Source organism: Falco cherrug, chromosome W (assembly GCF_023634085.1).
Source record: "Falco cherrug isolate bFalChe1 chromosome W, bFalChe1.pri, whole genome shotgun sequence".
In the NCBI taxonomy this organism is placed as follows: Eukaryota; Metazoa; Chordata; class Aves; order Falconiformes; family Falconidae; genus Falco; species Falco cherrug.
In genome coordinates this window covers 16160551-16171974 of record NC_073719.1, presented here as the reverse complement: position 1 = coordinate 16171974, position 11424 = coordinate 16160551, and the positions used below count along the sequence as shown (strand labels likewise).

General features: G+C 52.1%; 1 protein-coding gene across 1 annotated transcript; it reads left to right on the top strand.

Annotated features, from left to right (window-relative positions):
* The first annotated feature begins 2164 nt into the window (after nt 1–2164).
* On the top strand, nt 2165–8491 carry LOC129734646 (vigilin-like). The gene is made up of 8 exons (XM_055698280.1): nt 2165–2266; nt 3185–3339; nt 3677–3892; nt 5534–5740; nt 6218–6433; nt 7279–7485; nt 7700–7807; nt 8369–8491. The coding sequence occupies exons 1-8, from the start codon at nt 2191–2193 to the stop codon at nt 8489–8491; spliced, it is 1308 nt and encodes a 435-aa protein (XP_055554255.1). The 5' UTR covers nt 2165–2190.
* The last annotated feature ends 2933 nt before the right edge of the window (nt 8492–11424 follow it).

Sequence of the window (11424 nt, the reverse complement as noted above, 5' to 3'; positions counted from 1 at the left end):
CAGCCTGCCGGCCTCCCCAGCCGCTCCCCCACGCAGTGGCCGCCCCGCACTGCGCCGGCAACGGGGAGCGCTCCGGCGGCACCCAGGGGGCGGACAAAATCCCTGAGTCACGTCGCGCTCCCCCTGCCTGTGGCGGCTGCCCCATGGGTTGGTGGGGGGGCCGGGGCCACCCCCGAGGGGACAGGGCTGCGGGGGGTGGTCGCCCAGTCGCCCCCCCGCCGCTCTCCGGTAACAATGGTAACTTTTTCTTTGGTAGGATGAGGGCAGTTGCTCTCGGTCAGGTAGCTAGTCTTTTTCCCAAGGCACATTAAGCTGCTGCTGAAGAGGGTAGGGCCTGTTAGAAGAGAGATCTGTAACCCTGGATTTTACAGCTGTTATCAGAGTGCAGAGCCATCCCAGATAAGCCCCCCTGTGCGGTTCACACCTTGTCAAAGAAAATCAAGATGTGCTGTTGGTTACAGTATTTCAGCTGATACTGCCTTTCCCAAAACATACTCTTCCCTTTGCATATAGAAGCATGTTAAGCTGATACAAGTGCTCTTAGGATTGTGCTGCTGCGGGGATTCAGGTCATTCACCCAGGCCGCTACCAGTCAGGTGGTTAGAGCAGTCAGCAGCTGCACTGAGACCAGTCTAACATGTTCAAACTGAATGCGAGCGTATGGCTGGAAAAGTGCATTCGCCGTGGCTGTGAGGGTATCTGACAATTTGATCTGTGGGTTTCTGCAAAATACCAGCTTCATGTGAAAGCATTGTTTCTCTTAAAAAAAAAAAAAAAGAAAGAAAGACAAGTACTCACCGATGGTTCACATTTGTTTTGTGTTCAGGAATTCCACAGAAGGAAATCCTCAGGCCTATACTGTGCAGAGCTTATCAAATGAACCTTACAGCAGGAGAGCAAGAGCCTGGCAGGTGTCCTCGTGGCTGTTTTGAAGCTGACAAGCAGTAAAGGCAGGATCTGGAAACTGCCTTTGCACTTCCCTTGCGGCCAGAAAGAGAGCAGTTGCAGATCCGTTGGTCCCATCCTTAGCAGCAGTGGGCACCCAGGCATGGCCTGAGAAGACACTGTAACAAGAAATACAAGCCTTTTAGCCCCTGTGGATCAAGCACAAGAGCAGCCTTCTTTCTGCAGCATTACCCTTAGGGAAATGCTGTGACACCCTTGACAGAGACATGCACTGCTGCAGAAAGTCCGGGGCTTTTCTGAAGTGGGCTGGGAAAGGCATGTTCACCCAGGGTGTAAGGAGTCTCACTTGTCCAAGAGCATGTCAGTGAAAGGCCCAGAGCCTGTAAAACTTTTGCAACACGGGTCTGTGCAAGAAGTAGGGAGGTGTTCTTTGTATTAAAATATGAAAACAGATAAAGTAGAGACAGGAAAGTAAAACCCAGCTGCAGGATTAGGCCTCTCTTCCTAATGTTCCTAACCTTGAGAGAAGAAACTGTTAGGCTGCCTGATGTACTGTAGTGGGCTTTGCAGGTAGTTTTTTTGTTTGGGTGATTGTTTTTCGGGGGGGGGGGGGAGTTCTAGAAGCAGTTCCAGCAGAGTCTGCTACCAGGAGGCTGTGGTATTTACTGTGGGCTGTGAGACTGTATGTGGAGCAGAAGGGAAGGTCACGCTCGGTAGAGCCTGTTGTGGGAGGGATTGCAGAGGAGCTGGAGACACCAGGAGCTGCTCTCTGGGCCCCAGGTGCTCATGCTCGGTTGGTAATCAAGGTGTAAGTTTTTCAGGAAGAGGCAGCATCCTGGGCCCTTTTTTGTTTTCTCTCCAGGGTTCCACAAGGGTCTTGCACTGCCTATGTGTACCTTGGGAGACTGGTTTTAAAATTGCACGCCATTAATACTTGATAGATTAATGAGAGTATGCTTTAACAACTTGGGGTGTCCCCCTTTCCGAGAGGCTTCTTAGGTTGCACATCCTCTGCCTTCTTAACGAGGAGCTCTGGTTTTGATGCCCACTGTGCTATGAGGAAAAATCCCCCCTGAGTTTCTGTGTGGTTCAGCAAGAGAACAGGGCAGCAGACTGGCCCTGTAGGCGCTTCTCAAGAGGCCGGCTGGAAAAGTGCTCAGTAAACACGTCATTTGCCTTCCTGGAGTGACTTGTGTGCATCTTGAATGGTGCTGGTAATAGTGTTGCCTCCTCTGTCTCTTCCAGTGGCATACCCAGATTGTGTGTGTGGGGGGGAGGTCGACGATGAGCTCGGTGGCAGTTTTGACCCAGGAGAGCTTTGCCGAACACCGCAGTGCCTTGATGCAGCAGCAGGTGAAAGGTGAGAAGACACAGCTGAGTTCCTGTGGTGTGCCTCTAAATAGAGACTGCGCAGGCAAGGTTCCTTGCTGTTAGCCAAGCTCGCTCCATGCCTCCGGCTCCCCCTAAGTGTCCAGGCACGGCGTTCACCATTCCTAGGCTGGCGGCCTGCCAGACTCTGGCTTTCCACCAACAGGAGCACGTCGGTGGTGCTGCACAGTGCAGGGCCAGGCGGAGGCAAGCCTCAGATCTTCACAGAGCTCTGGCTAGCAACGCTGTCAGCCGTGGGGCAGGGCATGTGCAAGCATGGGTCATTGGGCTGCAAGAGAGCCTCGTGGGATCAGTGTGCTGGATTGTCACTTCCTCCTTTGCTCAGCCAGGTGCTGGGGAAAGTCAGTATAACCGTATTGACTGACTCACTGGTGGGTCTCGGCACCCATTCTCCAGCTGCGAGCTGGCCCGCTTGGCACAGCCCAGCGCACAGCTGAGTCGAACATAAGCTGCAGGCCTTCCCTGGACTCTGCCCCAACTAGAGTGCTTCTGCTTCTCTCTGCCTTCTTCCTGGGCATGTGTCTGTCTTGTCCCCTTCTGACCTACAGCCTTGCTGTGTCCCTTTGATTTCTTTCTGCTTGGCCTGTTGTCCCCCGATGAAGCTCCTCTCAACAAAGTTGGCGATAATGTGCTGTGTTTGCTGCCACCATTCACTTGCACGGTTGCTTCCTGCATCCATAGCGGCACCTACTGCAGTCTGTGCTGTGCTGAGCTCAGCTGTGCTCCCGACTCGGCTGCTCTCCACAAGCATAACTGTAGCAGGATGAATAGTAGTGCACAAGTCCTTTGTTGTCCCTTGTTGATGATGCCTCAGTAGAGTTGCACTGCCTATGAATGGGGGCGTTTCTGTGGGGAGAGCATCTCATTTGCCTTGTTTGCTTCACCCCAGTAACAGCTTTAAACTCTGAAGAAGAGAAGGATCCTCCCACCTACGAGGAAGCCTTCCCTGCGCTCCCTGAGAAAGCAGCATGTTTGGAAGCTGCCTGGGAACCTGCTGGGCCCTGGAGCAAAATCCGGCCAATAAAGGCTTCTGTCATCACTCAGGTTGGTGGGAGTGGGTGTCTTATCTCCCTCCTTTTCATCCCTCCAAAAAGTAGGTGAAGTGAAGCTTTCCCTGGAGTATGAAATCCCTTAGTGTGTCAGAGTAACTGCCTCTTTGCTGTCCTTTGCCCTGGGGCACAAGGAAGACTGCAGCTGAATGCTAGGACTGCTCTGGAGGGGGAGGGATGTGTTGAAAAACTGCCCAGACAAAGCTCTGCATCCCTGTTGCACAGAGAGCTGGAACAGGCCTGAAGGGAGGATTGCAGAGGGAGGCACTGACAATCCAAAGCACACTGACACCTTGCTGTGCCCTGCTTGTGTCTGTCCCGTGGCTGAGCAGGTGTTCCATGTGCCACTGGAGGAGAGGAAATACAAGGGCATGAATCAGTTTGGAGAAGGCGAGCAGGCCAAGATCTGCCTTGACATCATGCAGAAGACGGGAGCTCACCTGGAGCTGTCTCTCGCAAAGGACCAGGGCCTTTCGATCGTGGTCTCTGGCAAGCCGGAAGCAGTCACGAAGGCTCGGAAGCAGATTGTCGCTCGACTGCAGACTCAGGTGAGGGCATCTAACTGTTTCTGCCTTCGTCTTTGCTCTTCGCCAAGACTCGCAAATGCTTTGAGACCCTTGCGCCCGTGTGCTTGTAAGCCAAAGAGGTATGACTAATTCAGCTTTGCCGTACGTTTTCAAAGCCCCCAACTGGCAATTTGGAATGGGAATGAGGCTTAAAATAGGGTTCCAAGGTAATTACAGGCCGTGGTGTTGCATGAAGCGTGGAGTCTGCAATCTCCGGAACATTTGAGTTGCAACCAGTGACTTTGTGCTGAGGTGCTGGTGCTGGAGGGGGTGCAGGAGCCTCACACACAAAGCTAGTAGTGTGTGAGAACGGGACTGTGCTTTTCCTGAAGTCCTTCAGAGGAGAACGTGGAAGGCTGGGAGAAAGAAAAGTAGAGAAAAGGAAGTCCTGCCAAAAGCCGAAAGCTTCGGGTCAGGGTTCTGCATTGTGTAACTCAAGGCACACTGGTAAGGAGCCACAACCCTGTTGTTTCGGTTGCTTCAGTCCTCTAGGTTTTGATCTCTTACCTTAAGGTTCTTGAGCTCATAGTCAAGGTGGTAGCTCTTGTTAGGATGTATCGCAGCCAGGTGTTGCAGTGTGTTTTAAAGTATAATGCCAAAGGTAGGTAATGCAATGTTAATACCATGTCTGCTTAGCGCTGTTCAGCCCCTGTGTCATACCCTGCCAGAGGAAAGAGAAAGGAACGAAACCCTACATCCACAATGTGCATCTGAAAAAACAGTTCAGGTCGTGCCGCCACAGATCCGTGAGCCACTGTTCTCAAATATACCTCCTTCTGCCCTGGCCCCAGGTCTGGAAGGTGTGTCTGTATTCCAGCTTCTCTTGGGCTTGGCTGGCTTCAGGACAGGAACACAGAGCTGAAAAGTCACACCGAGTGATCTTTTCTTCATCTTTTATTTTTCCATTATAGCTTGAATGTTCATTGTCTGATTGCTGTTAGTGGTTGCCTAATCACAGGGATCAAGAGCACGATAGCAGTCGTCAGCTACCAGAGCTGTAAAAACTCAGTGAGAAGGGAAGAAGTCAGGAAGCCCTTGTATAGAGCAGCCCTTTAGTGGTAGATTGAGAAGGAACCCTTTTCCGTGTGGGGCCTTCTAGAAGCAGTCCCAGGAGCAGCACGTGCTACACTTGAAGACACCTTAGCACTTAAGTAGCGGTAAGCATCTGCTAGCTGCCTGCCTCCTGCAGTAGGTTTCTGGTGTTGAATTTCTCTTTCCTAGGAGTCATACTGTATGTCTTGTTCTCTGTAGCCTTGGCAGCAGATGCCAGAGTTCAGATAAACTCCAGCTGTGCGCTGCCATCTCAGTTGTTGTCTGGTGTCTTACACTGGAGGAGAGGCACCTCCTCGTCTGTGTCGGAAGGCCTTTGCTAATTCAGAGTACTGCTCCTGTGCAAACAGAAGGGTTTTGAGGGAAAGGTGGGGTTTATACTCCTGGCATGGAGGCACTGTAGATCAACTGGTACAGTGTCAGCCCTCAGACAGAATGTGCTGGGAAGGCGTTGTGTTTGCTCTGAGGAGCAGTACCGCTGAGCAGCGTCTACCTTGCTTTCCCTGGCTCTGTTCCTGTGGATCTGCCAGTGCAGGCAAGGCTTTTCACAGATGCTTGGTTCTTCTGCTGCAGGCTTCAGCGACAGTTGCCATCCCCAAGGAGCACCACCGTTTTGTCATTGGAAAGAAGGGTGAGAAGCTGCAGGACCTGAAGCTCAAAACTGCAACCAAAATGCAGATCCCCCGCCCAGACGACCCCAGCAACCAGATCAAGATCAGCGGCACTAAAGAAGGGATTGAGAAGGCCCGGCACGAGATCCTGCTTATCTCCGCTGAGCAGGTACCTCAGTACTGTGATCTCTCTCATGGCATTACCTGGTCAGCCTTTTTGCTTCCCCACGGTATAGTCGGGGTTTGCAGCCACCGTGGCTACAGTCAGTGGCTAACGTTAGCCTGAACGGAGACGTATACTGTGCCACTCGCCGGCTGTATGAGCACCGCTGCCAGGTCCTGAAACTTCTTGTGCTGCATTTTGTCCGTCTCTGAAGCCAAAACAAGCATTTGATAGTTGAAGTGAAGCGTCTTAGGTGCCAGCTGAGATAAGGCAGGAGATCACAGGGGTGAATATCGTAAACAAGGAGCAGCAGCAGCAACCGTATTTGTAGATGGAAAGAGGTGGAGATCTACAAGCCCGCAAACTGAGAAGGTTGCTTGGGCCAGAGTGTCAGGCAGGACACCCCTGGGAACTTAGCTGTGCCTGGCAGAGACTGTAATACAGAGGGCAGTTCCCACCAAGGTCTGTTGCGGGCTCTTCCAGGATAAGCGTGCCGTGGAGCGGCTGGACGTGGAGAAAGTGTACCACCCTTTCATTGCTGGCCCTTACAACAAGCTGGTGAGGGAGCTCATGCGGGACACAGGGACGCGCATCAACATTCCTCCACCCAGTGTCAACAAGACAGAGATAGTCTTCAGCGGAGAAAAGGAGCAACTAGCCCAGGCTGTGGCTCGAGTTAAGAAGATCTATGAGGAGAAGGTACGGATGGTCCATAAAGCTTCCCACCTTCCCCTGGCACCTGCTCCTAGGCACTCTTCCCTTCTTGTTCTACTTTTGTGCATCCCTCTGTTGCACCTCGCTCAGCAGCCCTTGCAGTACATGACCCCGAATCCTACCGTTTCCTCACTCGGCAGAGTGGGAGCTGGGCTGATACTATCCGGGAGGTGACAGATTTCTCGCTTTTCTGTATCGTGGGAATTAGCAGGCCACCAAGAGCTCCCCTGGCTCTTGTTCACACCGGGGCTACTAAGGAAGGAAAGAAGTGTGAAGTCTACAGTGGTGGCCAGCTGACAGTATCAAAGCTGCTACATAAGCAGAAGTTGCTGAAGAGTGAATGTCACTCCAGTTTATTTCCCACAGCCAACGCTGCTGTGAATATCCTTGTTGTGGGTTGCTGGGCTGTTTTTCCTCGTGGTTAGGTCTGTATTTGTACCAGTCTGGATTTCAACAATCGGCTTATAGCCTGCACAGTGTTGCATTACAGCACTGCCTGGGAGACGGCTGGGAGTTGAACCCTGTTGTCCAATGGGGGGACGGGGACGACGACAACGACATGCCTGTGTGTGTGTGTGGTCTCTTCCATGCCGTGTCCCAGGGAGCTTGGCACAGCATGCTAGTTTTGTACTTGCCCTGTGAATTTTTGAGCACAAGGCTTTCTGTAGGCAGGGGTCCAAGGGGTGCTAGGGTACTGCCGAGCCACTGTGCTCAGCTTGGCTTTGCTCTTTGCTGGGTGCAGAGTTTGACTGCATCTTGTGCCTCTTCCTGTCGCTCTTGTCCTTCCCCGCCCCCTTGTGATTGATGCCTCAGTGTCTCTGCCCCTACAGAAAAAGAAGACTACTACTCTTGCAGTGGAGGTGAAGAAGTCCCAGCACAAGTATGTCATCGGCCCCAAGGGGAATTCCCTGCAGGAGATCTTGGAGAAGACTGGAGTCTCTGTCGAGATCCCACCCATTGACAGTAGCTCGGAGACGCTGATACTGCGAGGCGAGCCTGAAAAACTTGGGCAAGCATTGACTGAAGTCTATGCAAAGGTACTGACAAGATGGGCTAGGCCTCCTTTGAAGGTCCCATGACGATACATTTGTGAGCACTGACAGGTGTAGCGGGGGTGCTCTCTCTTGGGCCATTAGAGGTGCAGCTTAGAAGTCAATACCGGAGGTGCAGCATGGGAATTGGAACTGAATTGTTGTGAAGGCCTCTTCCAGTTTGTCCATCAAACAGCTTCTCTGTTTTTCTGTCTCTCAGGCCAACAGTTTTACCGTCTCTTCGGTCTCTGCCCCCTCTTGGCTTCATCGTTTCCTTATTGGAAAGAAAGGACAGAACCTGGCCAAAATAACTCAGCAGATGCCAAAGGTATGGATGAGCTGGTTAGCTTAGCACCCCCGGCGCAGAAAAAGGTTTAGTCCAGATCACTCGTCACGGAAGAGAGAGGTGTCTTCTAGCGTGGGTAAAACCAGGGGGAAATGACACAGATCTTTGCTGTTCAAGGGAACCCTCTCTTTTACTGCTGCAAACACTGCTCATCCTATGGTATTGTCATGGGTTGAGCCCTTCCAAGGAAGCTTTATGTGGTGCTGTTTTGAGAACTGATATAGTAGGATACCTGGAAATGGCGAGTGCAGCAAGGCTTCTCCCTGGTGAGTTAGATGGTATCTAGATAAAGGCTAGATGAGTAAACTTCTCCAAAGCCCTTGCAGAAACCGGGACAGCACCAGAGCCTTGGGCTCTAGGCACTGCCATATGGCCGACATCGTTAAGTTACTGACTTGTAAAATTGTGGGGATTTTGTTTGGGCTTTTTGGGAAGAGGCGCATCTCTTAGTGGCAGGGATCGATGGTGTAGGCCTGACCAAGAGCATTGGCCTGGCTTGGATCTTGGCAAATTCTTAAGAGATTCATTGTCTTTCACCTCAAGGTTCACATCAAATTCACTGGAGGAGAGGATAACATCACTTTGGAAGGACCTACAGAAGATGTGCATGTGGCTCAGGAACAGATTGAAGCCATGGTCAAGGAACTGATGAGCTGGAGTTACTAGTTCCAGTAAGAAACTGGGGGAACTTCTGGGGCAACAGAGCAGAGGGCCCCTGCTTAGGGCCCTGCTTAGGGCCAGAAAAAAATAGAACTTGGTTTTTGGCAATTGTTCATTGGAACACGTACTTTGTGTGCTAACGCAAACTGCCAGCATTCCTAGAGTTGTATGTAACATGCTGCCTGTGTGGCTGAGGGCTGCCCGGCAAGTGTGATGTGTGTGAGAGACACAGTTTAACTGTGAAGTGAGTGGGGAGTCCCGACCTGCGTTTCCGTGTTCCCTGAGAGGGGGGCGGCCAGAGACGGACGAAGCGATTGAAAAGTCAACGTATGAAGTGGTGGAATGCACTATTAGATACTAGAACGGGGAACTGTGGACCAAACACTAGAACGAGTATCATTTGGGAAAAGCACGAACGCGGGGTCCCAGGTCAGTAAAGGAGAGTCAGAGGTCTTGGGAATACAGCCTATTAAACCCTGTTCCACAGGCAGTAACGTAACATTTGAGAACTGAACGGCAAGTCAGGAAGATCCTTTCTTGCTGTGGCAGGCTGCTTGTGTACGGCTCTTACTGTCTGCTGGGGCTGCTGGAGTAAATGAAGAGAACCAGTCCTTTGGGCGGGAGTGCTGAGGCAAGGCCCTTTGTAAAGCGTTCCCCAAAGCAAGGGCAACCAAGTCATGCCTCGTCCTGGCTTTGTGGCTTTAGCAGTGCTTCCTGGCTCTTATTGTTGCAGGTGCTGTTTTCCTGCCCGAAGCCCTGGGGCTCCTGGGTAGCCACCCCGCCCCCAGCCTGCAGCTGATGTCCTCAATAAAATGATCTTTCCTCTCTTCTGACTACGTCTGCCATGTGATAATTGGGGACTGGGCAGATATTGTTTGGTGGTGCATCCTAGGGGAGGACTTTGGGATCATCCCTCGGCCCAGACTCCTTGCCAGTGGGCCTCACGGCTGAGCTTTATGACTCACAGCACAGTCGCACAGGGAGGTGGGGGCCGGATGGCACCTCTGGAGGTGTCACTGTCCCCTCAGCTCCTGCTCGGATTCTGGCTAAGACACAGCCTGTGCTCAGGCTCGATGGATGCTCCACTGGGGAGCAGCGCCATTAGCTCAGAGCCGGGACAACACGCAGGCAGACACGGTGCCGCCGCTGACCATCACCTGCAGCTTGCTGTCCCCTGCAGCCGTCATCCCTGCACACTGACTGCCGGGCAGTTTCTCCACATGCCCACGCTCAGGGCAACGGTATAAAGCAAACTGCCACGCTGGCCACTACAAATACGTCGGCTCGCCCAAAAAGCTTTTCCAGCAGCTCCAACAGCAGCCGGCCTGCTGAGGCTTTTGTGCGTCCCAGTGTGATACGGGAGACGCCCGCACCCTGATGGAGGACGAAGGATGAGCACTCTCACCATCAACCAGCTAACTGTTGCTCGTAGGCTGCTGTGGTTCAAGCGGGGCTGCCAGCTGTGCCACACACAGCTGCTCGCTCCCTCCCTCCCTCCCCAGGGGGATGGCAGGGAGAACTGGGAGGCTCAAAGGGAGACAACTCGTAGGCTGAGACCAAGGCTTTGATGTGTGCAGGGGAACGTGCTGGTGCAGTCTGTGATTGAAAACTGCGGGGACATCTTTGGGGAGGAGGTGGCCGGCCTCTCCCCTCCATCAGCCGAGGAGGTGCCAGCACCTGTGGACAGGTGCACAGGTATGAGGAGGGGCTGAGGGTTTTCAAAATCTGGGGCTTCTGGTCCAATTCCTTATTGTGCTGCTGGTGGATTTTGGTTTAGGTGTTGTCCACTTCCATGAGGTCACTTTGCTGCACGTGCTTTTGTGTTCCACGGGTGCGTTTGGAAGATCAAAGGAGCCGTGCAGGTGAAGCAAACGCAGAGCCCCAGGCAAAAGACTTCGTGCACACAGCACCCTCTCTGTTCATCCTCTACAAAGAAGCAGGGGCAGGTATGGTGGTGAAATCAGAAATAGTAGAGGGATGTCAGGCCAACAAACACTGACACGTTTCTCATGTATGACAGTAGTTTCTGATAGGTCCAAGCAGCTGCTGTGCCTCCTCCTGTCATTAGATCCCTTGTCTGTTTGACTTTTCCCACCCTGTAATGATAGAGAAGAAAAACCAGAAAGGTTGTTTCTCAGATGCATTGGGAATGTGCTTAATCAATCTAAATACTTACAAGAAGTCAAATACAAAATCGCAGATTTAAAAATAAAAGGCTCACGCCCCAGAATGGGATAATGCTGCCCAAGGGATAACGGAAGAACCGTGTCCCAGGAAGGCAGAAGAAAGCCCAGCAGAACGAAGCTGGCAAGGGTCTGTCCTACCCTCCAAGGCCCCTCCAGTTTGTGGTGCCCCAGCCCGCAAGAAGGGGCAGCCCATCATCCCAATTCATCAGAGCTCCTGAAGCCTATCTTACGACCGTGCAAAATGTGGATAATGCAAAGCAACCAAAGGGATCTTATTTGAGGAGCTAAGGTAGCAATTTGGGAGACGGTAGCTTACTACTCCAGGTGTCTTGCCACCTGTCAACTTCAACCTTTCCGGTTCAGGCGCTTGTACCTTTGCTTCCAACCACCCCCGAGAGCACAGCAGACTCCTCGGTAGACCCGGAACAGCTGATGAGCCATTCAGAGGAAAGAAGGTAAAATGAGCTCCCTTTGTTTAAAACGAGAACGGATTCCAGTTGATCGTGGCTTTACCTCTCTAATAACACTGTGGAATATCAAGGTTTGCAGGGTCTTTCGTTTCAGGAAAAGGAAAAGCAAAGAAATGGAAAGGGAAAACAGGTCTCTGGAGAAGAGGCTGAAAGCACACCAGAAGAGAAAAGGAGAGAAGAAAAGCTTTTTGAGATCAACCGCTGAAAAAATTCAGGAAGGTCAAGAAGCCCTTCCTGACCTTCCTGAAGAAGGTGTGTACCAGACACTGCTGTCCATCTCTCA